We start from the raw sequence: 24,137 nt of genomic DNA, 5'->3' as shown, positions 1-24,137 counted from the left end.
ATTGAGATAAGTGTATCTTATTTGGATAGGAAGAAATGTTTTGAGGAGTCTTTTATTTTGATTTTGATTATTGGTACTAACATGGACTAATATTTTGGTGGTGTTCCTATGAGTGTGATAGATGGGACAACACTTCACAAGAAACAAAACATTGTTAGAGAGAGGTAGCCTAACTTTGTGAAATTGAATGGCAGTAATGGAATTCACACACTCACATAATTGCACCCATCTTGCATTTTGTATTCATCCTCCAGCTCATAGTTGGGTTGTACATTAGATGGATGTGAAGAGTGCCTTTCTTCACATGGATCTTTAGGAGGAAATTTACATGGAGCTGTCACAAGGATTCATTGAGGACTCTTCTTTGGTTTGCAGACCGAGGAAGTTTGTAGATATGGCCTCAAGCAAGCTCTTAGGGCTTGGTATGCCAAGATGGATTCCCTTCTTCTGTTAGCAGGATTCACCAGATGTCATTTAAATATGAATGCATACATTTTGTGATAGGATGACTCTTAGTTGCTACTTGTGCTCTATGTTGATGACTTGATCATTATAGGGAGTACCTCATCCATCATTGGCAGTGTCAAATCTTCTTTGCATGAGAGATTTGCTATGAATGACTTGGACCTTTTGCACTACTTTCTTTGGATTAAGATATCAAGGTTTTATTTTGGGATCACTCTTGCTCAACCCAATTATGCTCTTGATCTTCTAGCTCAATTCCACATGGTTGATTGTAAGCCTATGTAGACTCCCTTTCTTTCAGGAGTCAAGCTTGAGGCTAAGTGTTCCACTCCACATGTTGATGCCACTTTGTATCATCAACTTTTTTGGGAGTCTCATCTACTTGGCTCACATACACCTTGATATTTCCTTTGTGATTGGCTTGGTTTCACACTTTATGTAGGAACCACATGAGCTTTATTGGAACACTACCAAATGCATCTTGCATTACATATAGAGTACACATCACTTTGAGATTTACTATGCAACAGGTACATGACTTGACTTGGTTGGGTATACAAACTCTGATTGGGCTAGCGATCTTGATGATCATAAGTTCACTTCAGGCTTCAACTTTCATCTTGGTTTTGGCCCCATTTGTTGCCAGAGTAAGAAACAACATGATATTTCTCTCTCTCTCTTCAACTAAGGTTGAGTATCGAGGGTCTATCAATGCAACTACTGAGGCTATTTGGCTTCAGAATATTCTATCTAAGTTTGGCTTCACCCTCCACGACCTACAGTCCTTCATTGTGACAATTAGAGTGTCATTCAAATCTCGAAGAGTCCAATTGACCATCAACGGACTAAACACATCGAGATCTATATGCATTACATCAGGGAACTGATATAGGAGCAGGTATTGTCCTACAACATAGCAGGTATTGATTTGCAGTATTTTCCTACATCATAGTAGGTTGTAGACATCTTCACCAAACCCTTCACAGAGAGTGAGTTTCATCACTTGTGAGCTCTCTTGGGGGTGTAAGATATTTCATCAAGGCGGATCAGTTGACTTCTCCATTCTCTCTTATGGGGGGTCCTTTTTCCTCACTCGAGGTTTTGTCCTTCTCATTCTTCTTTGAGAGTTATTTTGTGTGTTCATCTCTCTTTTGAAGGGGGGTGGGGGTTTCCCACTAGGTTTTCTCCTTTGAGCATCCATAGCGATATATCTGTTTGATCCTATCTACCCGCCCTTGGATATTTCATCATCATGGATCCTCATAGGTCATTTTCTCCACCTGATTTACATCCATATATTTATGATTTTGACATGTTCCTAGCTTTTGTGCCTTTTTCTATTTAAATCTTCAACCCTTTTAATAAGGACGTCTTTCTATGAAGGTGGTGTTCTATCATATACTTGCACTTTACTCCTTTGTTAAGTTGGTTAGTGCATATCCTTTTTTTATAAGATTCATTCATCTCACTTGTCCATGACCTTCATGTTGATCCTATTTCTCCTATGGCTTGTGATAGTGATGAGCATGTGCATGGTGCAATTTTACCTTATGATGATGTAATATTGTGTCATGGATATGAATGATGTACCTTATTTACTTATACATGACATTGTTGCACCTCATGATTTGTCTCTTACATGTTAAAATAGCATATCCATCCCCATCAATTCATGTTCTTTAGAGGAGTTACATTGTTTCACAATGACGTGTCTTGTGATGACTATTATTTTGTATTTCATGTGAGCCCTATGGATACCGATAGACATTCTTTTACTTAAAGATTATCTCCCATCATGATAGCATACATTGTGACAATAGCTCCTTAGTTTTTCAAGTAGAGAGAAAGAGAGTGATAAGGAGGGAGGAAGGGAGAGGTAGTGAGGGAGTGATTGAGAGATATAGAGAGGGGAGAGGTAGCGAGGGAGTGACTCAGAGAGAGGGGGGGGAAGGGGGGGGGGGAGTGGGGTTGTTGTAAAAATTGACTATAGCAACCCAATAACTAGAGACCAATTGAATAACACAAAAACAAGAGAGAACAATAGAGACAAGAACAAACCATATTCTCATCAAGATGCAAATAGCTGGATGAATAAACAATGTCTATAAGCCTACTTATTTTTGCAAGGCAAAAGGGAATGAGAGCACACAATAATGACATGTGGCTCACTGAAATGCAAGGGTAGGTAGGAGTTAGTTAGAACTCAACCACCCAACACAAATAACTATGCATCCTAAGAAATGATAAGTCCACCTAAAGTGGAAATGCTTCAACTACTCCTATTCAATTCCCTAAGTAATCTTAAATAAAGTGTAATTATATCTTAGGAGATAAATAAAATAAATTAATTACACCAACACCCCCTATTAAGTTCAACTTACGGGAATGTAGCCCCCCCTATTAAGTGCAACTTAGGGGAATGTAGACTCAAGCTAATAATGCAAGATGGGTCTTGGCTACTAGGCCATATTAGGTACCCACCAAAAGAGAGATGAACACACCTCTCCACAACAACGTCTCTCTCTCTCTCTCTCTCTCTCTCTCTCCCTACCTCTCCCTTCCTCCCTCCTTATCACTCTCTTTCTCTCTATTGGAAAAACTGAAGAGCTATTGTCACAATGTATGCTATCATGATGGGAGATATCATTAGGTAAAAGAATGTCTATTGGTATCCATAGGGCTCACATGAAATACAAAATAATAGTTATCACAAGACACATCATCGTGAAACAATGTAACTCCTCTAAAGAACATGAATTGATGGGGATGGATATGCTATTGTAACATGTAAGAGACAAATCATGAGGTGCAACAAGGTCATGTGTACGCAAAGAAGGTACATCATTCATATCCATGACATAATATAAAATCATCATAAGGTAAAACTTCACCATACGCATGCTCATCACTATCACAAGCCATAGGAGAAATATGATCAACATAAAGGTCATGGACAAGTGAGATGAATGAATCTTTAAAAAAAAGGATAGGCACTAACCAACTTAACAAAGGAGCAAAGTGCAAGTATATGATAGAACACCACCTTCATAGAAAGACGTTCTTATTAAAAGGGTTGAAGATTGAAATAGAAAAGGCCACAAAAGCTAGGAAAATGTCAAAATCATAAATATATGGATGTAAATCAGGTGGAGAAAATGACCTATGAGGATCCATGATGATGAAATATCCAAGGGTGGGCAGATAGGATCAAACACATATCACTATGGATCCTCAAACCCTAATCAAAATATTATAAGAAGACACAAAGAAGGGTAGATTTGACGCCAACATAAATCTGATAGAAGGAGGATTTGATTAAAAAAAATGAGCTACCACAGTGAGGCCCACTATTAAACATTAATGGTAAGTTTCTAGACCAATAGCAATTTAAAGCATAAATAATATACCTACATAAAACATAAATAATATACCTATTAGAGTAGTAAAATATTTGGGGGTTTACTTTGAATTCTATTTGTTGATTCTAGAACTATGAATAAGGAGCTGGTGAAAGTCTTCTACCTATTTAACATTTTTAATTCGATGTCAGATGTGTAATTTTACTGAGACATTTCTTTCTTGAGCAACATCATTTAGTGCTATGTATTCTTGAGGAAACAGTTACTTTTGTTTATTTGTTGCGGCATCTTATTTTGCACTGAGCAGCACCAGGTTCGTGGACTTCACACTAAGTTAAAGCAATTCATGAATTCACACAAGATTTCCCCAAGCTCAAAGAGAATATGTTATTCATTTTTCTCAGTATCCTTTTAAGTACCTGCAACTTGCAGTATTCAAGAATATTTGAGATAAGGACATTCCCAAGAGTCAGGAAATGTGTGTCCCAATTACACTGATGCATATTACATATTACACTCAGCAGGTCCATACAACAAAGAATTTTTGCACATACAAAGTACAATTAGTTCTTAGGTAACATGACCATCAGTTCAAAATGATACACTAATTCCTAACAATACCATAATGTGGGAGATAAATTCAGGATGTGCAGGCCAAGCTGCTGCTGTCACTAGGTTCTCATCTGTAAAGCATTTAGTTATTGGTTCTGGCTCCATCCATTCAGCACCAGCAAGCAATACATTAAGTTTTACTGCCGGGTATGCTGTACACCTTTTTCCCTGTGAAACAACATTTCAACTCGTACATGAAATAATACACTTTCCAAGCACATGTATTCATAACATTGAATCATGGTATAAGTAAAGTTGCCATTTTATGCAAAAAAAACTTACCTTGAGTATGTTTGCTGCTGCTAGTATCTGCTGCCCATGACAAATTGAGGCAATTGGTTTTTTACTTTCTGCAAATAGCTTTACAATGGATAAAACCTTGTTATTTAATGCAAGATATTCAGGAGCACGACCTCCAGGAATTACCAAAGCATCGAAGTCTTCAACCTTGACATCCTCGAAATTAGCATTGAGAGTGAATTTATGGCCTGGTTTTTCACTATATGTTTGGTCACCTTCAAAATCATGGATAGCAGTTAGGCATGTGTCCCCAACATTCTTGCCCGGGCAAACAGCATCAACATTGCAGCCTAAAGATTGCAAAGCTTGGAATGGAACAATGATTTCATAATCTTCCATGTAGTCCTACATAAAAAAGGAGAACATGATTATAAAAGTGTCAAGAAGAGATCAATGGACCAGAGATTCATTCAATAGACAAATATGTTGCACTTGGGCTCTAATATATCCATACAGATTGGCCAGCCGGAGGAGAAAAAACAAATCAAAATCTAAAAGAGATCACAAGGTTCTAAGTTTTGCAAAACAGAAAAAATTAATTTCCATGCTCACGGACTAATATAAACAATCAAAGAAGCAAATGCCTACCCCACAGAGAAAAAGAACACGTTTCCCTGTGCCAGTAACCTTTCCTCCCAGTGACTTCAAGAAAAGGCTTATATATTTAGGGTGTCCGTGCCAAGCTGCACTGGTGATCAAATTACCATCAATGCAGCATGCTGATAATGCCTCTGGTTCTTTCCATACCCCCCCTGCAGCAACAACAACAGGCTTTACAGCAGGATATGCCGTACACATTTTCTCTTTTAACACACCTGCAGCAGCAAGAATCAATTGCCCATGACAGATAGCAGCAATGGGTTTGTTTGAATCAAAAAAATGCTTAACCAGTTCAAGAACAGATTCATTTAGAGCTAGGTACTCAGGTGCCCGTCCTCCAGGAATCACCAACCCATCGTACATCTTTACATCAATATAATCAAATGTTGCTGTCAATTCAAAATTGTGACCTCGTAGCTCTGAGTAAGTCTGCAATACACAATAAGCAGAGCCTAGTTTGGATCAGATATTCATATTTATCAGTGCCTTATTTAGAGCTGATATTCAAAATTTAAAGCCTAATAGGTAGCACAAATCCTATCCAATATCTATGCAAATAACTTTTGAAAGTAATGAAACTCAACATAAATACCTTATCATTTTTGGTGCATAAAAAACCTCCCCTTCTGTTATCATTTTGTAAACTCACTATCAGTTCTACAGATCTGCCAATTTCAACAAAAAATGTAGAATGCACAAACATCCTACAGCTTAATGTCCTAGAGACAAGCAAGGTAGATAGATATCTTCCACGTTTGCACAGTATTAAAAGTGTGTAATTAAATCTTGAGTGAAAGTCAAGTGTTGAATGTTGTTAGTGTCAAAAGAATAAGGTTTGTCGGTTTAGCGCAGAATTTAACAGAGGCTCTTGTACAGTGCAACAGTAAACTGATGTATAATAGAGTTTCATCAGAGAGAACTTTTTCGTGCATAGGAAGGAGGCAATGTAGACCCTCAAGGTTTCTTTAATCTATGGCTTTAGTTCCCATGAGATATTGAGGGTCAATATACTCAATTATGCAATACAAGATGTTGAGGATATTGTTAATGAACATCAGTTAGCAAAGTTTGGATGCAACATAATGTCAAATGGATAGACAAATAGAAGGAATGGAACACTCATCAAGTTCCTAGGGATATTGGCAAGATCTTTTAGAAATATGTTGATGTATCAAATAGGATCAAATCTGTGAGTATACTACTCTAAGTTGTTTGACAAGGTGTTCATGGATATAAGGACATCAAATGTAGTTCAATTTATTATAGACAATCTTGTTCCTTGTGTTGTTGGGAGACTCCTTATGGACAAGTATCCTACTATGTTTTTTAAGCTCATTTACAGCACACTACCTTGATCTAACCTTATAAGACATTGGAAAACATGAATAGATTAAGAAGTATTGCAAAAGGCTCACATTATTACCAAGTTCATCTATGTAAATAGATTAAGAAGCATTGCAAAGGCTCACATTCTTACAAGTTCATCTACGATCACATGAGGGTGTTGTGTATGATGTGCTTCTTCACAGAGGGCAAGGAGCTAGTTTGACTAGGGGTGACAAGATTTGTTAAGCACTTCCTTGCATTGCAAACTCCTTGGTAGAGCCAAATGTTCATTTCAAGTGAGTGGATGGAGTCTCACTTCACAAATCAAACAAATGGCAAATTAGTGGCATAGTGCATTTTTCCTATGCTTTTTTGGGATGCGGTTGAATAGCTTGTTGAATTTTTAAAAACCTCTAGAAAAAGTTTTACAACTAGAGGAGGGAAAGAATCCTCCATCGGCTATTTAAATGAGGCAATGGATAGAGCCAAGGAGGTGATGAGAGGTAGGATGGAAAATAACAAGTACAAATATATACCATTGTAGGATATAATTGATAGTAGATAGGATTGATAGATGCAATCCACTCTTCATATCATTGGATACTATCTAAATTCAATGTTGTTCTATAGTCCTTAATTCAAAGATGATGTTGAGGTCACGCACAATCTACTCATGTACATGGAGAAAATGTCTCCTACCCCAAAAAAATTGCATATCATTATGGCAAAGCTACCAAAATACAAGTAAGAAAGGAAATTTTTCTCAAGTATGGTTGTCACTCAAAGCACAAAGGTCCTCAAATCAAGTAAGCTCCATAAACTCTTGCCATTCTCCCTTTATTGTGGACATGTAAAATAAAGGTGTTAAGCTAATAGTAGATCTTAAATGATGTCTTCTCAAAATAATTTGTATTTTTTAGTGTAATGGTGGGATTTTTGTGGCCAAGAAGTCAATTATCTTCAAAGATGGCAATGTGCATTTTAAGACAGCCATGTGGTTCATATCCTTGCGAGTGTACTTGAAGTGTTTTTTAACAGTACATTCCAAGAAACACAACCATTTAACACAAGAACAAATGAATGACTTGATGTTCACTCACCATGACCTCCACTTGAAGCTAATGAAAGCTAAAGTTTAGAGTTTAAACCCTTTTAATAATAATTATAAATTGTAATCATAGTTTTCTTCACTTTCAATTTCTAAATCAAATTTCTCTGTGAACAAAATTAGGTACTAGTGAGGAGGACCAGCCAATTGACCTTAACAAGATTGATCCAGATTCTAGGTAGTTTGCAACTGATCATGTCCTTGACAATGGTGATGTTTATGATCTCCTTAATGAGGCACAAATATGGTAGTGATGTGGTTGACTGATGCAAAAGAGGCTCAAACATGAGTTTCATCATTAGGACCTACAGACCTCTAATGAGTTAGAATGTAGTAATTTCTCCCGCATGCTGGAAACTTCTGCCACCGTGCAACCACCGGCTAACTTCAGTCTGCCACCAGTTCCACCATTGAAACAACAGTTAATTCCATCAGTCATGCAAAAGACTGTAAGTTATGATTCTTTCCAGAAATTTATATATGCTCTTGAATTCCTCTTTAAAAGAGGCAAATGTAACTGAATATTTGCAAGCAATAAAATTATATTTTGGTGCTGCAGCACATTAATTTCTGTGTTCATATTTTCTGTGTGTTTTATAATTCCTGTGTGTGTTTCAATTTAATTTTCTGTGTTTGTTCTGCTCCATCCACCCCATCAGTGTGGTATCAGAACATGAGAATAGATCTTGGGCATGAGACTGTTGGATCAGGTCTATGGTGTTCGCTGGAAGTTGGTGAAAGCAAAGAAATTATCAAAGTCATTAAAGATCCACCCATTGCTAGATTTGGAGTTGTGAGAGAAGTCGCTGCCCATCCAAAAGAAGGTCACTAATAAAGCCAAGAAAAATAAGTTCCAGATTCTAGAATTGAATTCTCAGGAAGAATGCCGCAGTCATTAGAAAGTTGTTTATTGATGAGTCTAAAGCCCCTCTACAATCAGAAGGATTGCAAATCTGTGAAGAATTTTGTTTTGAGGAGTTTGAGACGCCTTAGAAAAGGTCACTAATTGGAGATGTTGGAGCCGTCATTCAAGCCAAGATCAAAGCAGTTAAGAAGTTCGTCAAAGTTTTCAAGAATACAATTGGAGGAAGCCTTAAAGAAGTAGATCACAGTTTTTTTATCAATGCTGCCAGATCATACAATATTGCTGAAGAAAGATTGCTAGTCAAGACCAGACCATCATTTGAGAATAGAAGAGTATGAAGGCAATTGAATAGTTAGAGAAAAGAAAGGAGATCGTTGGTGACACCTCAGTAAAAGACAAGGAAGACAGTCAAGGGATCTATAAGGAGGACGAATCAGGTATAGAAAGATTGCAGAATCAAAGAAAGTTAAACAAGTAGACAAGGTGAGTTAAAATTTGTGAATTTCAATGGGAAAATTAGGCAAAGAGTGTTGAAGGAAAATATAAATCTAATTTCCGAGATAGATCTTTTAAAAGAAGAATTAATAGAAGTGAAGAAAAGTAAAGTAAAGTACAGATATAAGCAGAAAAATATAACACTTCAAATGAAATTGGTGATTATAAAGAGAAAATTGAAGATCTAGAGGAAAAATTAAAGTGGTTGAAAGAACATATTTTGCAGATAAAGGAATTGATTAAATTTGATGAGAAGAATAAAGAGTTAGAGAAAAAGTTAAAGTTGTTTGATGAGGTTAAGAAAAAGAATGCAGATTTGGAAGAAAATGTTAAGAGATTAGAAGAATAAAATAATTTACAATTGTAGGAAATCAAAACATTGAAAGATGAGAACGGATGTTTGAAGTCTACGGCATTGGTATGTGATATTTCATGTAGCACATTTGTGTTTGCCTTTTGATAAGTGTAACTTTGTTGAAGATGTTAGTGATAAAGATTGTCATGGTAAGATGATAATGTTGTTAATACAAAAGCTTCTAGTTGTTTTGATGATAATATTGTTAGATGTAATGGCAATGAAATGAATGTTGGTTTCAAGATCATGAAAGAAATGGGATATAAAGGTAAAGGCTTAGGCAAGCATGAACAAGGAATGAGAAAACCTATTGAAACAATAATGAGGCCCAAATATGAAGGTCGCAGGTATGTCATAGGTAAAGGAAAGAATGATACAAGTGTTCCAGGTACAAGCAAATCAGATCAAGGAAGGCAATGTATTCAGTGTTCACATTGTAACAGGAAAGGACATACGAAGGATAGACGTTGGGATCTACATCCATGCAATATTTGTGGATTGAAAAATCATTGTGATAAGAATGGTTGGTACATAGAGTTAAAGAATGAATGCATGAAAATGGATTGTGGATGGACTTATGGATCCAGTTGGCAAACTACTACAGGTATGTTCAAAAATTTGTTCAAGTATAAAATTTCATATTTGAATGTGAGTGATCATCAAAGGTTTGAATGTTCAAGTCAAAGGAAAATATTGTCTAGCAAGACGCCTACAAATAGTGAGTTTGCAAGAAGATTCAAATTGAAGTTTTGAAGGTTTGAAGAACTGTCGTAGCAGTTGGAAGAAGCAAAAAGAAAGGAAAGATCTGAAGATCAAGAGTTGTTTTGAAGCTGTCAAGCAAAAGAAGGTTCAAGAAAGTCTAAAGACAAAGAATGAGACAAAAGAAGACAACAGTCAAGGAATTGTACATGCAGTAGCATTTGTGGTCGAAATTAAGGGGGAGTGTTAGAATGTAGTAATTTCTCCCGTATGCTAAAAACTTCTACCACCATGCAACCACCGGCTAACTTCAGTCTACCACCAATTCCACCGTTGAAACGGCAGTTAATTCCATCAGTCATACAAAAGACTATATGTTATCATTCTTTCCAGAAATTTCTATATGCTCCTAAATTCCTCTTTAAAAGAGGCAAATGTTACTCAATTTTTGCAGGCAATAAAATTATATTTTGGTGTTGCAGCACATTAATTTCCGTGTTCATATTTTTTGTGTGTTTAATAATTCATGTTTGTGATTCAATTGAATTTTTTGAATTTGTTCTGTTGTAATGTCCCCTACTTGATCTATTTCAACATACTAAAATTGATTGTTATTCTTCAATTAGTTATTAACAAGTTCTTATTTATTTTCTTCATTAGATGATTAATTTCATTATTCATAGTTCTTAATATAGTTATCCAACCCTGCTACTACTTAGTTTTAAGGGAGAACAGTCAATGTATGTTACCAAAGCGCTTAGAGACCAAATACAATAGGTTCCCTCAAAGTTTACAGATGCAAGCCCTAACCTATCTTGGGTCTATACCCTCAAGGCTTATGGGTCGCTGATCCCCACCCTATCTTGGGACTTAACCCATTGCTTGGATTTAGACTGCCCCTCTTTGGAACATCTCATTCCCATCTTCTTAAATACTGACAGTAATAACATGATTTAGACTATAAGTATACTAACTTCTCATGTGTTCATAATATATATGAAATTAAGTATGACTGTCATACATATTGCAGTCAATATACTAAATTTTGTATAACAACATTATCAGGCTTCATATATTAAGCATACATATTTAGCACATCCCATGCATACTACCAAGAACACAAATGTTACTGCCTGTAACTCAATAACAGTTCTGATCTCATCTCATCAATGGTGATGTCACTAGATGCTTTTGATTCCTTCCCTTTATATCTCTCAATGTGAGGGAGAGGTCACACCTCTTCATCATGTATGTCCTTCGGCAAGAGACACACCCTTTCACCATCAGCACCCTTTGAAAGAGTGCAACTCTTCATTCTTTCTGCCCTTTGAACGGACACAACCTTCCACAATCAGATCTGCATTTCTTATTTAAATCAGATCTGCACTTCTCATTTTCCAAATTCTCCCCCCCTCAAATGAGTTTCTCTTCTCCCTTTTATATCTCACGTTTAAGGGAGTCACAACTTATCATTTCATGCCTTTTGACCATTCATTAACTTTAATCAAATTTTAATTATGTCTAATTATATTCTCTTATATTTTAATTTAATTTTTATATTTATTCGTTTGTATTTTTTTTTATTATTATTTTTTATTATTAAATTATATTTCAAAGTAGGGACATTACAGTTCGTTGCCCTCAAATGCTGTTCGTTGTCTTCAAGATGATGTTCGCTGTCAGAAGGAACAGTTCGCTGTCCTTTGTATATGATTCGCTGACCTCTGAATGTGCTTCGCTGACTTAGGAATATGTTTTGCTGACTTAGAAGATGATTCGCAGATCACAGAAGCAATTCGCTGTAGAATGCCGAATAGGAATGTAATCACTGATTGTGTGTAATTACAATGACATTGACTTCGCATATATATGTGCCTCTAGCATCCTTTAACCATTTATGTCGGCCTTGTTAGCTTTTGGCGTCAAGGCCTCATCTTTTATATTTTAATTTTATTTTTATTCTTTTGTAATTTAATTTTATTATTATTATTATTAAATTATATTTCAAAGTAGGGACATTACATCTGCTCCATCCACCCCATCATAATGGGGCTCTCTTTGTATGACCAAAAGTTACTAGCCATGTTTTTCTTTCAAACTTTGTACTTAGCTTGTAGGTTGACTTGGTATAAAATAGATTGCAATTGAAAATTTGAAAACTATTAGCATATAGTTATTATTTATGCACTAGCATTGTGCAATGCAATGTAATTGGTGATATGAGCATTAATAACAAAAATTTATATTCTATAATTAATAAGCTAAACTCTCATTTTTATTTGCTCTCCACATCTCTATGCTATCGAGATGCCTTTAAATTTAGAAGGCTACATGTTTTCGATATTAAAAGCAGCAAAAACTGGGTGCTGGCCCAAAGATGCAAAAGCCCAATGGCTGCAAAACAAAACTCTAGTATCAGCATATTAAATCCAAACTACCAGTAAACAAACACACCAACAGCAGAGAAAATTAACAGTAATAGACATCCGAGAGGTTCAAAATAACAGTCTTAAAAACACAAACTAAACTACTGTAATAGTTATAAAGAGTTTTGAAAACCCCAACCAAAATGGCATAAAGAAAAAAGAACTAAAATCGGGACGAAGCCCTAACGTTTCTTGTGGATTTTGCATCCAGCTTGCTGATAGACATTCGCCCAGTCTTCTATCAAGAACTTGTAAAGTTCCCTGCAACTTTCATCGTCCTTGCCCTTCTGGCCCACCAAGTCCTGATGCAACAGGCAAAGCGTGGTGGCAAAACTGTGCATGACTATGAGCTCGAATCTGGAGAAGAAGCCCATTTTTCTTTCCAAGTCAGTCAGCCTCTCATTTGTTTTGATCAGTTCGGCTTTCAACTCCGAGCACTTAGAACAGGTCCCTTCCTGAGCTTTTCGACAGGTCCCTTCCGGAGCTTTGACCGCTTCATCTTCCTCATTAGGCATCATCTCCTGAGTGAGATCGATAGGTCCAACATTAGCAGAATCCGAGATGTGGTTTGAATTGTTGGCGGTACTAGAATCCTCGTCACCCTTCCTCCACCTTATTCGCCAGGACCTTTTGACATTCCTTGACAATTTCTTCAATATCGTGATCCCCGTCCGCTTTGGAGCCCGAATTGTCGATGATTCTTTTCCTACCCCTCGAGCGCTACCTAGAGGCAAGTCTATTGAAGCGCCTAGGGGTACTGGTATGTTCCGCCATATCCTCCTCCAAGTCCACCTCCTGCAAAATGACTTTGGTTTTTTGGACTTGGAATTCTCCAAGTTAGCAGGGGGGTTTTCTTTGTCTTCGTCGTAGTGCCAGAATCAAGGGTTTTGTGAGTCAGGGTTTGAGGCTATCTCTGTTGGGAGCAAAGGTTTGGTCTCCTTATTCCTTTCTTTCGACTAGGGCCTGGGATATCCATAACATTTAAGGAGGAGGCAAGTGAAATAGCCGCTTCATGAACAACAATAAGGTGCGGAGACCAAAGAGCTAAGTGGAAGCAGTAAAGGCGAAAGATGAGGCTTTGGTGGATAGGAATGGGCTTTTTGCCCTCGGATTTGGCACAGTCTACTGCCTCCAGAATAGCATTTTCTAGGGAGTGGAGGAGGAAGAAAGGGAAGGAAATTCTAGAGTTGTTACAGAAGTAGTTAAGCATAGGAAATGATAGTAGTAGAAAACTTTAAACCTTCCCTCCAGTGTAAAGTATTTCATGAATCATGAGACATACCTAATCCCATGAGTCTGATAGCTCCTCCCTATCAAATCCGCCATGAAGCTTGACCGAGTTCTCTTCTTCTCTGAAGAACTAGTTTAGGCTCTTAGTGTCTGTAAACCTACTAGTTTTTTTCCACTTCCTTCCCTTCGTGGATAGCCCTATCGCCTTAGCAATAACATCCTCATTGATCTCGAAGGAAATTCCTCTGATAGTCACTCTGTGTTTCGTCTAGAAAGAGGCAAATTGAATGGAGAGGATTGCATCATGCCCATTCATTGATTCAATGAACTGGGCAACCCCACTCTCTTTACATATGTGCCAAACCGCTTCCTTGGACATGAATTCTTCATGCTTGTCTGGTTTCATCGTCACTCTTTCACCACCCATATTGTCGCCTTTAGTAGAAGTTAACTTCTCACAGTTAGAAAAATTATTGCTCTCACTGTTCTTTTCGGAAAGGAAATTACCTTTTACAAAACTTGTAAAAGGTGTGTGGTTAACGAGGCCATCACGACAATACACAAGCAATTGATTTTTCCATTCCTTGCAATAACACTCCACACGTGCCAAAAGGTTAATCCTTTCAAAAGACTGAAGGCGATTAAATGTGCCCAATCTTGCAAAATCTTATCACCATTCGGATGACCAATTATCTTTTTGTGGTGTCAATATGGTGACGTCATCCTATAATTGAAACGAGCTCGTGGTTACGAAGCTTATCATGATTCGTTGGGCGCAACCTACAATTATTAGGATTCATTGCCATGTCCTCCTCCCACCTATCATCTTTATCTTGCTTAGTCATGAGATTTGAATTTATTGCCACGCCGTCCATCCTTTTGCTTTTACCTGCTTGCCTAGTGAAGGGATTTAAAAATTGTGCCACCCTCATCAAACTCAGACTTCGAGTTGAAACACTGGAGCTTTCTCGGTCACAGGAAAGGCCAAGAAGCAGGACAAAGATAGAGAGAAGACAAAAATTTTTGGATTGCATCATAATTAGGAAGCAGTGTTGTGTTGATGTTTGTAGCTAGGTCGGATCCCTTCTAGGGCTGACCTAGTACTCTTGGCAATTAAGTGGCTTGTCGGCCTTAGGCTTATTATTGATTCAACTTGACTTTGTGTAAGTCTGGCCCTAATTGGGCGTCATATGTAACTTGTCATTAAGCAACACCTATATGTAACTTGTAATTGTATTGGACAAGACCTATATGAATGTAACTTGTAATCTATAGGTCTGATCCTATTCTTGGCGCCAAAACAATAAAGCCGACCTAGGTAAATTAGGAGGCTATGTCACATATATATACAAAGCATCATTCATGCTTATGATACATTCATTCCACACAGCGATCTCCTTCAGCAACGATCAGAGAATACATTATTCAGCAGTGATCAGCAAATAGCATCTACAATCAGCAAATATCTTCTTAGGACAGGGAATTCTCTCCTAAGGACAGCGAACTATCTCTTAGGGACAGCGAACTTCTTCCAAGACAGCGAGTCCATTCAGAGGCTGTGAATCTTCTTCATTATCAACGAATGGTGTCTGTCTTCCTTGATCAGCATTCAAGTGTTTTGCAGATGAGTCCGTAATACTGTTGTGCCCTAGTTTTGAATCTATCACTCTACTGTGCATATTCTGCTGGTCAAGTGCTTCAAGTGTTGAAGCAGACCTGTAAAGATTTATACTGATTTTGCCTAATAAGATCTGAGATTATTGTTGGGTTTTTCACCTCCAAGAGGAAGGTTTTCCCAAGGTATTTTGGTGTTCTTTATGTGCATTGATTTTTGGTTTTTGATTTTGCTATCTATATGTTACAGTCTGATCCTCAATCTAACATGGTATCAAAGCTAAGGTTGATTCAGTTGTGATCAGACTTTGTGATAGCAGCGCTCCTTCTTCACGCCATTTCCAGCATTGAAGATGGTGATTGGTTTGAAGTTTGAAGATAGACTTGACGAAGCTTTGAACTTCACCTCGTGGAAGGTTAGAGTCCTTATTGCACTTGAAGAGAATGATCTACTTCAGTTTGTAGAAGGAAAAGATCAGCCTGAGCCTGAAGATCAAGAATAGAAACTCCAATTCAAGAAGAGTTGAGGTTGATATCAAGAGGAATTGAGCAGTCATTATGATGTGGAAAATCAAGTCCTTGCTACACACACTTCTATGGAAAGAGGCAAAAGAAGAAAGAGGGATAGTGACAGAGGTCCAAATTATGTTTCGAAAAGGAACTTATCTCACATTCAATGTTTTAGGTGTGACAAGTATGACCACATTGCTCAAGAGTGCAAATCTAGGTCTACTCCTCTAGCTTCTTCTGCGGAAGTTGACATAGGGACACCTCAGGAGGAGCCAAGGTCAAATGTCAACTCAAAAGGGTTCTTATTCTAAAAGGAGGAAATGTCATTTTTTTCAGCTTCAAAGGGAGCCTGACATTTCAGCTTCAGAGGGAGCCTGACATTTTCAGCTTCAGAGGGAGCCACGTCATCATGAAGATTTGGTTAATGCATTTTTCTCTGTGATGGAGAGATTTGAGGTGAAAGCCCTTGTTAATGAGTTCTTCTCTGTGAGAGAGAAGTTCGAGTTGCAATCCCTTGTTAATGAGTTCTTCTCTGTGAGGGAGAGGTTTGAGGTGCAATCCCTTGTTAATGCATTCTTCTTTGCGAGAGAAGTTTGCGGTGAAAGCCCTTGTTCCACCCTCTGTGAGTAGGCATGGTGGTAATGCACTCTTCTCTGGGAGAAGTTTGAGGTGAAAGCCCTCTTCCACCCTCTGTGAGTAGGCATGGTGGATGTCATAGCACTTGTTTTTGTTCACCCTCTGGGAGTAGCTATGGTGAACGTGATTTGGTTTCCATTCATGGGAGTAGCCATGATGGACCCACCCTCTGGGAGTAGCCATGGTGGTTGTGTTCGTTTGTAATTCCATTCATAGGAGTAACCATGGTGGTGGTGTTCATTTGCATCTTTCATGGGAGTAGCCATGTATCTCGGATCTTGAGAAGGTCTCCTCCCTAGCTAAGAGGGAGTGTTGATGTTTGTAGCTAGGTCGGATCCCTTCTGGGGCCGACCTAGTACTCTTGGCAATTAAGTGGCCTGTCGGCCTTAGGCTTATTATTGATTCAATTTGACTTTATGTAAGTCTGGCCCTAATTGGGTGTCATATGTAACTTGTCATTAAGCAACACCTATATGTAACTTGTAATTGTATTGGACAAGACCAATATGAATGTAACTTGTAATCTATAGGTCTGATCCTATTCTTGGCGCCAAAACAATAAAGCCGACCTAGGTAAATTGGGAGGCTATGTCACATATATATACAAAGCATCATTCATGCTTATGATACATTCATTCCACACAACAGTCTCCTTCAGTAACTATCAGAGAATACATTCATTCAGCAGTGATCAGCAAATAGCATCTACAGTCAACAAATATCTTCTTAGGACAGTGAATTCTCTCCTAAGGACAGCGAACTATCTCTTAGGGACAGCGAACTTCTTCCAAGACAGCGAGTCCATTCAGAGGCTGAGAATCTTCTTCATTATCAGCGAATGGTGTTTGTCTTCCTTGATCAACATTCAAGTGTTTTGCAGATAAGTCCATAATACTATTGTGCCCTAGTTTTGAATCTATCACTCTACTGTGCATATTCTGCTGGTCAAGTGCTTCAAGTGTTGAAGCAGACTTGTAAAGATTTATACTTATTTTGCCTAATAATATCTGAGATTATTGTTGGGTTTTTCACCTACAAGAGGGAGGTTTTCCCAGGGTATTCTGGTGTTCTTTATGTGCATTGATTTTTGGATTTCTGATTTTGCTATCTATATATTATAGTCTGATCCTCAATCTAGCATATTGCTCTCCTCTATGAGGAGTTTTCGAATCCGGCCAAGAAGAGACTCCCATTTCCTCCAAACTCTAATACCTTCCAGATGAAAGCCAAGAGCCGCCATAGAATCAGTACATCTATTCCCCTCTCTAAATATGTGGGTGATAGTGAAATTGTCTAGACCGAGAAGAAGTTTGTTGATGTCATTTATGATATCAACCATTTTCCAACCCACATTAGATAATCCACCAGCACCATCTATGACCAACTTTGAATCAACTTCAATGGCCAAGGATTTTATATTCAAAGAAACGGCAATTTTGATCTCCCAGTAGAATGCCATGCATTCTGCCTGATTGTCAGTGAGGCCATTAAGGTTCCTTGAGAAAGCTGCAATCAGTTGCCCTTCAGCACCTCTAATCAGACCTCCCCCAGCTGCCTTCTCCTGCTTCGCCACCCCATCAAAGTTCAGATTGCACCAATTTTGATTAGGGGGGTACCATTTAGTAATATTTTTGGCCATTATTTTGGAGTTGTCAAAGATGGTGAAATCTTTGGGCAAACCCCATTTTTTCCCACTCTCTCATCATACTTAGTTGGGGGATGACGTGGACATTTTCCTGTTCTGACAGAAAGATTTTCAAGGACTGATTTGCACAAAGTATAAAGACGGACTCAAGAGAGTTATCAGAGTCTCTGAAAATTCGGTTGTTCCTCTCCTTCCACAGACTCCAGTAGACATGGTGGGGAATTTGTTTCCAGAGTTGATCAATTATTAGGTTATAGGAAGGGCTTCTCCATTCATCAATTAAATGCTGAAGCTCACCGTTTCTAACCCATGGAATTTCAAGCTTCTAAAGGACTTTAGTCCACATTTCAATTGCAAACTTACAATTTAGCATAAGGTGCAAAATGGATTCTTCCTCCTCTTTACAAAGAGGACACCGATTAGGAATTTGAAATCCTCTTTTGACCAGATTGTCCTGAGAAAAGATCTTACCATGTAAAGTCGTCCATCAAAATAAGTTGATTATAGTTATCAGGTGGGGGTTCCAAATCTTCTGCCAGGGTCCATGGGGCAGTTAATTCCTCAGCAGTGCCATATAAGCAGATTTGACCAAAAAATCACCTTTGTTGTCCTTGTAGATGAAACTATCTGCTCTAGGGAATAGTGGAATTCTGATTTTGTCAATTTCAATCTGGAGCTAAAGAGCTTTTTGGGTTAAGAATGGTTGATTTAGGCAGCATAGAGCAATACTTTTCCATATTTGTTGAGGGGAGATGTAGTCTTTTACAATAAGGCTAAAGTGACTCTTGCAGAAGGTTTGTAAATTCACTTAGGCCAGGATTCAAATTTAAGGGGCTATCTCCAATCCAAACATCCTCCCAAAATCTTGTGTTATTCCCATCACCAATTTGCCATTGGAGGTTATCCATAATGGCGTTTTTGCATTTTAAGATGTTGTTCCAGATTTTAGAGCCGGATGGGAAGTCCATCACCGAGAGAACTGATGAAAAGGCTACATTTTCTACTCCTTTTTTTGTTGTCATTTTTTTATCTTTTTTAAAATCTAAATTTTTCTCGATAAAATCCTCATTTTTTGAAAAATCCTATATTTTTTAGTTGTCAATTTTTTCCAACAAAGATTTTTGCTGCTACCAGCTCAATGAGTCATTGAGTGTGCTGGGTACGCCCAGTATGCAGTTGAAGATTGCAGTTTTCTCTATTGTATTTGTGTAGACATATATCATATACAAAAGATACTAAACTTCTAAGCGAAATAGTTATCAAATGCAAAAGGGCTCTGTTTCTGCTGGTTATTGGAAGAGGCAGCTGTATAACAGCCATCAAGACGAAGATGAGCTTAAGGCTAGATTCACACGCTTACTATAAAGCGGAATGATTCGGTCTTTATGACCAGCATCAGAGGCGGAGCATCAGGGGTTCGAATCCCACCGCCACCTACTTCTGGTCGGAAGGCTTGTCAAATGGAAAAGCAGACCTCTCTGCTGGACTTTGTTTCTGCTGATTATTCGAAGAGGCAGCTGAGGTCTGTTTCTGCTGATAATTCGAAGAGGCATCAACAAAGGTAAGGTGTACTGCATTTTCTTGAATTCTTGTATGAGTTAAAGAATGCTTCTTTGCCAAAATTAAACAAGAAAATATGTATGGACTAACTGATTTCCATAGTAACCAAAATAAATACTAATGGAGAATACCCTATCTTACACCTTATCTTTGCTAAGGAATGTGTACTCTTATTCCCATGATTAAACTTGTTTATCTTACATGTGACAAATCTTCCAATTATTGGATTATTCCCTCCATTTTGGTGATTTTCCTTGCGCATCATCCTCAATCCACCTATATTGTTCTACTCAGTTTATTATGCTCTCTTAAGACATATGCATGCCATCTCCACACCAATAGCAAATTGAAAGGCGACTACTTCCCTCTCTTCAAATACCTTCAAAATTCAATCATTCATCTACCCCAAACTTGATGATACTGAGGAGCTAGACCTTGAAAAGACCCACATTCACCCAAACTACCACAATTCCTTCAGATTTCGTATCTTATTTTTACTCTTCCTTTGAAATTCCTGACAACAGCCCTTGGCCCTCATGTATGTCCTTGACAGCAGTCCTGTCCGGCTTGTATCTTTGGCAGAAGCCCTTGGATCTGATCTGCAGTCTTACAGCAACCCTGATGGGCATTCCTTCCTTTGAGATCAGTCCTTGGCTATGGCTTGCAAAGCAGTCCCATATAGCTTGCATACTTTAACAGGATCCCTATTTTAATGTATTAATTTTTCACAATCCATAATAGCTATTGTAGATGTTTCTGGTTTTGATTGTGTGTAATTTTTTGCATCAACATTTTGGATCACACCCTGTGATCCATAATCAGAATCCCTATTTTTCCCTCTAACTCTTTTGGGATAGTGTCCGTGCAACTGCAACCTTGATTCTATCTTCTACCAAGTTATAAATACTTATTTGAAGAGGCAATCTAATAAAGAATGTAAGGGAGTTTCTAATAAAAAACACTAGAAGAAGATTTGCTTCTTATTTTATTGATGCTGTCTGAGGCGGACATAACCTTCATGGTCTTTTCAAGAGGTAAGTCTCATGGATGTAATTCAAATCATTTCATTGCATTAGTCAACCCGAGGTACACATGAGTGGGCCTGGCAGTGAAGAGCTTTTTCTCGAGTAGGGGAGGCACAAATTTGCAGCCTGTGTTATGGTATGTGCCCCCATAATCTAAGCAAGATCAGAAATGCAGGGTCATCCCACAAGGTATAAGCTACCTGCAACTTTAGGACAGTTAGGGGCATAGGACATCAGTTATTGTGGAACTTAAAAGGATCCTTCCTTTTCTCCCCTTATTTACCAAGACTATCATTCACGAGGTACAAACTCTGTTTCCAAATGGACTTTACCCTAGCTTCACAGGTTGCTAAATTGGTTTCCAAGGGGTCCCTAGTCAGCTAACTTAATCTTACCCAAAAAAAAAAGCCTCCTCTTCTTCTCTTTCTCTAATAAGATATACTATTGCACTATAAATGCATTTTCCGTCTTATCTTTCTTTCTTGAGTGAATGAGGGGAGCCAAAAGTTTGAAAGCTGACGAGGTAGGGTATGTGCACTCCATAGTCTAAACACAGTCAGGTGGGTAAGTAGACTCCATAAGCTACCATCTAGTCTATGCACAATTAGGTGTGCAAAGCGGCAAGCATTATTGATATTAAAAGGACCTTTCCTTTCCTATTATGATTTTAGCATCCGACGAAAGTCACATCACAAAATTTAAAAATCCTTAAAACACAGGGAAATAGAACAATATAAGATATGGAATTCTAATCACACCTGTCCTAGTTTCCAACGAATTTGAAGGAACCTGAGGATCGTTAATCATTTATGTATTATAAATTGTCAAATATGAGGGGGGAAAGTAAATTGTAACATTGTTCTAGCCTGTGATCATATTTAAGAAATGTCAAAAAGAGATAAGTTAAGAAAACATGCCTGGTGACCAAAGGATTGAAGTATAGCAGTGGGGCATTTATCGCCAGCTTTTTTCCCGGGGCAAACAGCATCCACCTTGATTCCATAGGCTTGAAGGGTCTGAAATGGTACCATTACCTGCGAACATAGTTCAGTTTTTTTTAAATTATTTTTTATGAAACAAAAAGACAGTTATATGATTAAATGGCTTGATCGAATCCTACCTCATAATCTTCCATGTAGTCTCCACAAATCATAAGAACGTGTTTCTGAGCTGCAGAATCCATCGTTTTCCTCTTCTGAAAACTCTTCGAGCTCGGAGTGGGCTCTTCTCAACTTTTTGTAGGCTTAATAATGTTTGAAGGGAATTTTAATTTTATTATTGCAGTAGGTGCTATTTTTAAAGTTTATGCTCAACATCAATATACTATACTAATAGGGATGGTCGGAATACCATAGCAGTCTACCTAATTTTGATATGATTTCAAAATAGGCTGAAGACTCGTCAAATGTAGTAGTTTAACTTAAGTTTTTTTAAAAGTTTTTTTAATTAATAGGTTTTGTATTACAAAAAAAGTTAAATATTGTCAACACTTCATGGAATAATATTGTATAAATAATGGATTTTATTGAAATAATATAAAAGAATATTGTCAATATTCTAAGGGAACAAAATTTCCTAAATAATGTTGTTGTTACGTCATGAAACATTAAGGAATGGCTTTCAATGAGGAATCTTCAATACCACATAACATTACATGAGATGGGAGAAATATATTTTAATTATTTAGGTATTGTTGGTCAATCTCTAGCATGTGTTCATCATATATTCTTCCTTTATGATCATACATTATGCTTATGCAATATGATCATACAGGATGCTTATGCAATAATGCTATTCTAGAAGCCATTATTTGTAGCACTAACAAATATTGGTGTTGAGTATTTACTTTTGTTTTAAGCATGCTAGTATTCTTTATTTAACTGTGAGTAATTAATGTAAAGCAAAAAGATCCATCATTTTTTCTTCATGAAGATGATAGGTGCATCCCAAGAGAATATTCTAAGATGAATGTGCCTATTTTCCAATAGTTCTTGCTACAACTTCAGCTTACAATGCTCATAAGTGGTCATCTTATAAGACATTGGTGAAATAGGCATTGCTCCTAGAACTAGATCAACATGAAAATCTAGGTCTTGTCTAGGCAACATACTAGGTATCACACTCAAAGAACATCTACACACTCTTGGAAAGGGTGTGATTATCAAGGGGCACCTCATTGATGGGGTTCACCTAGTTTGCTAACACTTCACCTAGTTGGTTTTGCTTAATTCCACCAATTCTCCAGGCCTAGTTGCACTCTAGACCTCCAAGTCCTTCTCAATCACTTCTAGGGCTTGCTTCTTAACCATTCCAAGGTGTTTGCTTCAAGTGTTTTAGCTAGGAACCCTACCAATTCACAACGCTTTCCATGTGCTCATTATGGTTGTCTTGGCTTCTACTTGTCAAATTGACCTCCAATCGTTGTGAGTAGATGCAGAGGTGTGGAGATGGCTACTAACATGTTTTGAATGCCTTTTGGGTCCATTTGAGGTTTGCATTCATTAGCTTTCTTATAGATTTCAGTATTTTGCCTAGAAAAGGGCTACAAGGAATTAGCCCTATTAGGCCTCCAAAATCCAATTTTCTAGGGCTTGAGTGAAAATGGTCCAAAAGACCCCATAGAAAGTTTGTATTTTCTTCAATGACTCATCTAACCTCAAGTGATTTTTGTGGTTTGGGCTCCTTACTCCACCGTACAATGTCCTAACCCCAAAATGAGGGTTTTGAAGGGTTTCTAGGCCTTCTAACCGGCAATGATTGGTCAAGTTGGTGTTTGGGCATCAAATGATTTTGTCAAGGATTCTCCTTGCATTGGAAACTCTGTACTAACTTCATGGACCCCTCCAAAAGATTAGATGGTGGTTTGGCATTCACCCCTGCACTTTGCACTTCAATTTCACCTTGTTTCCTCTAGCCGGTTTGCTCGGGGACTCGCCTAGAACAAGGTGACAGTCATATTGAAAATCATCTCCAACACATTTCCCTGCATATGTACACTATACAAGTGGTTTCCCTTCATGTCCTAATAGGGCATGATGGTAGCACATGTGGAATTCATGGGGCAACCATTTTACATAAAACTGCTATATACAAGCCAAAATTGGTTGTGTGCAAACCAAAACAAGAAAACACTAATGGAAACTATCTACAAAGCTTGAAATGGAACTAACAACTCTATAACACACTAAATAAGCTCAATCCATTTTTGGATTAATGGATTCAATCCATTTGCATTTACAAAAATGAACAAAACAAACCAAAATGTTGCCAACTAGTCTGAAAATGAGTAGTTTCAGATTGTTGAACT

The 24,137-nt window shown here is 37.7% G+C and overlaps 1 protein-coding gene across 1 annotated transcript; it reads right to left on the bottom strand.

Moving 5' to 3' along the window:
* Nucleotides 1-4,175: 4,175 nt before the first annotated feature.
* LOC131069708 (protein DJ-1 homolog D) lies at nucleotides 4,176-22,105 on the bottom strand. Its single transcript, XM_058005241.2, has 5 exons — nucleotides 21,951-22,105; nucleotides 21,748-21,864; nucleotides 5,325-5,765; nucleotides 4,719-5,081; nucleotides 4,176-4,604 (listed from the first exon to the last, which is right to left on the bottom strand). Exons 1-5 carry the CDS (start codon nucleotides 22,011-22,013, stop codon nucleotides 4,416-4,418), a joined length of 1,173 nt encoding a protein of 390 aa, XP_057861224.2. The 5' UTR covers nucleotides 22,014-22,105; the 3' UTR covers nucleotides 4,176-4,415.
* Nucleotides 22,106-24,137: the final 2,032 nt, after the last annotated feature.

This window comes from Cryptomeria japonica, chromosome 11 (genome assembly GCF_030272615.1).
Source record: "Cryptomeria japonica chromosome 11, Sugi_1.0, whole genome shotgun sequence".
Lineage (NCBI taxonomy): Eukaryota > Viridiplantae > Streptophyta > Pinopsida > Cupressales > Cupressaceae > Cryptomeria > Cryptomeria japonica.
This window is presented reverse-complemented; position numbering and strand designations above follow the sequence as displayed.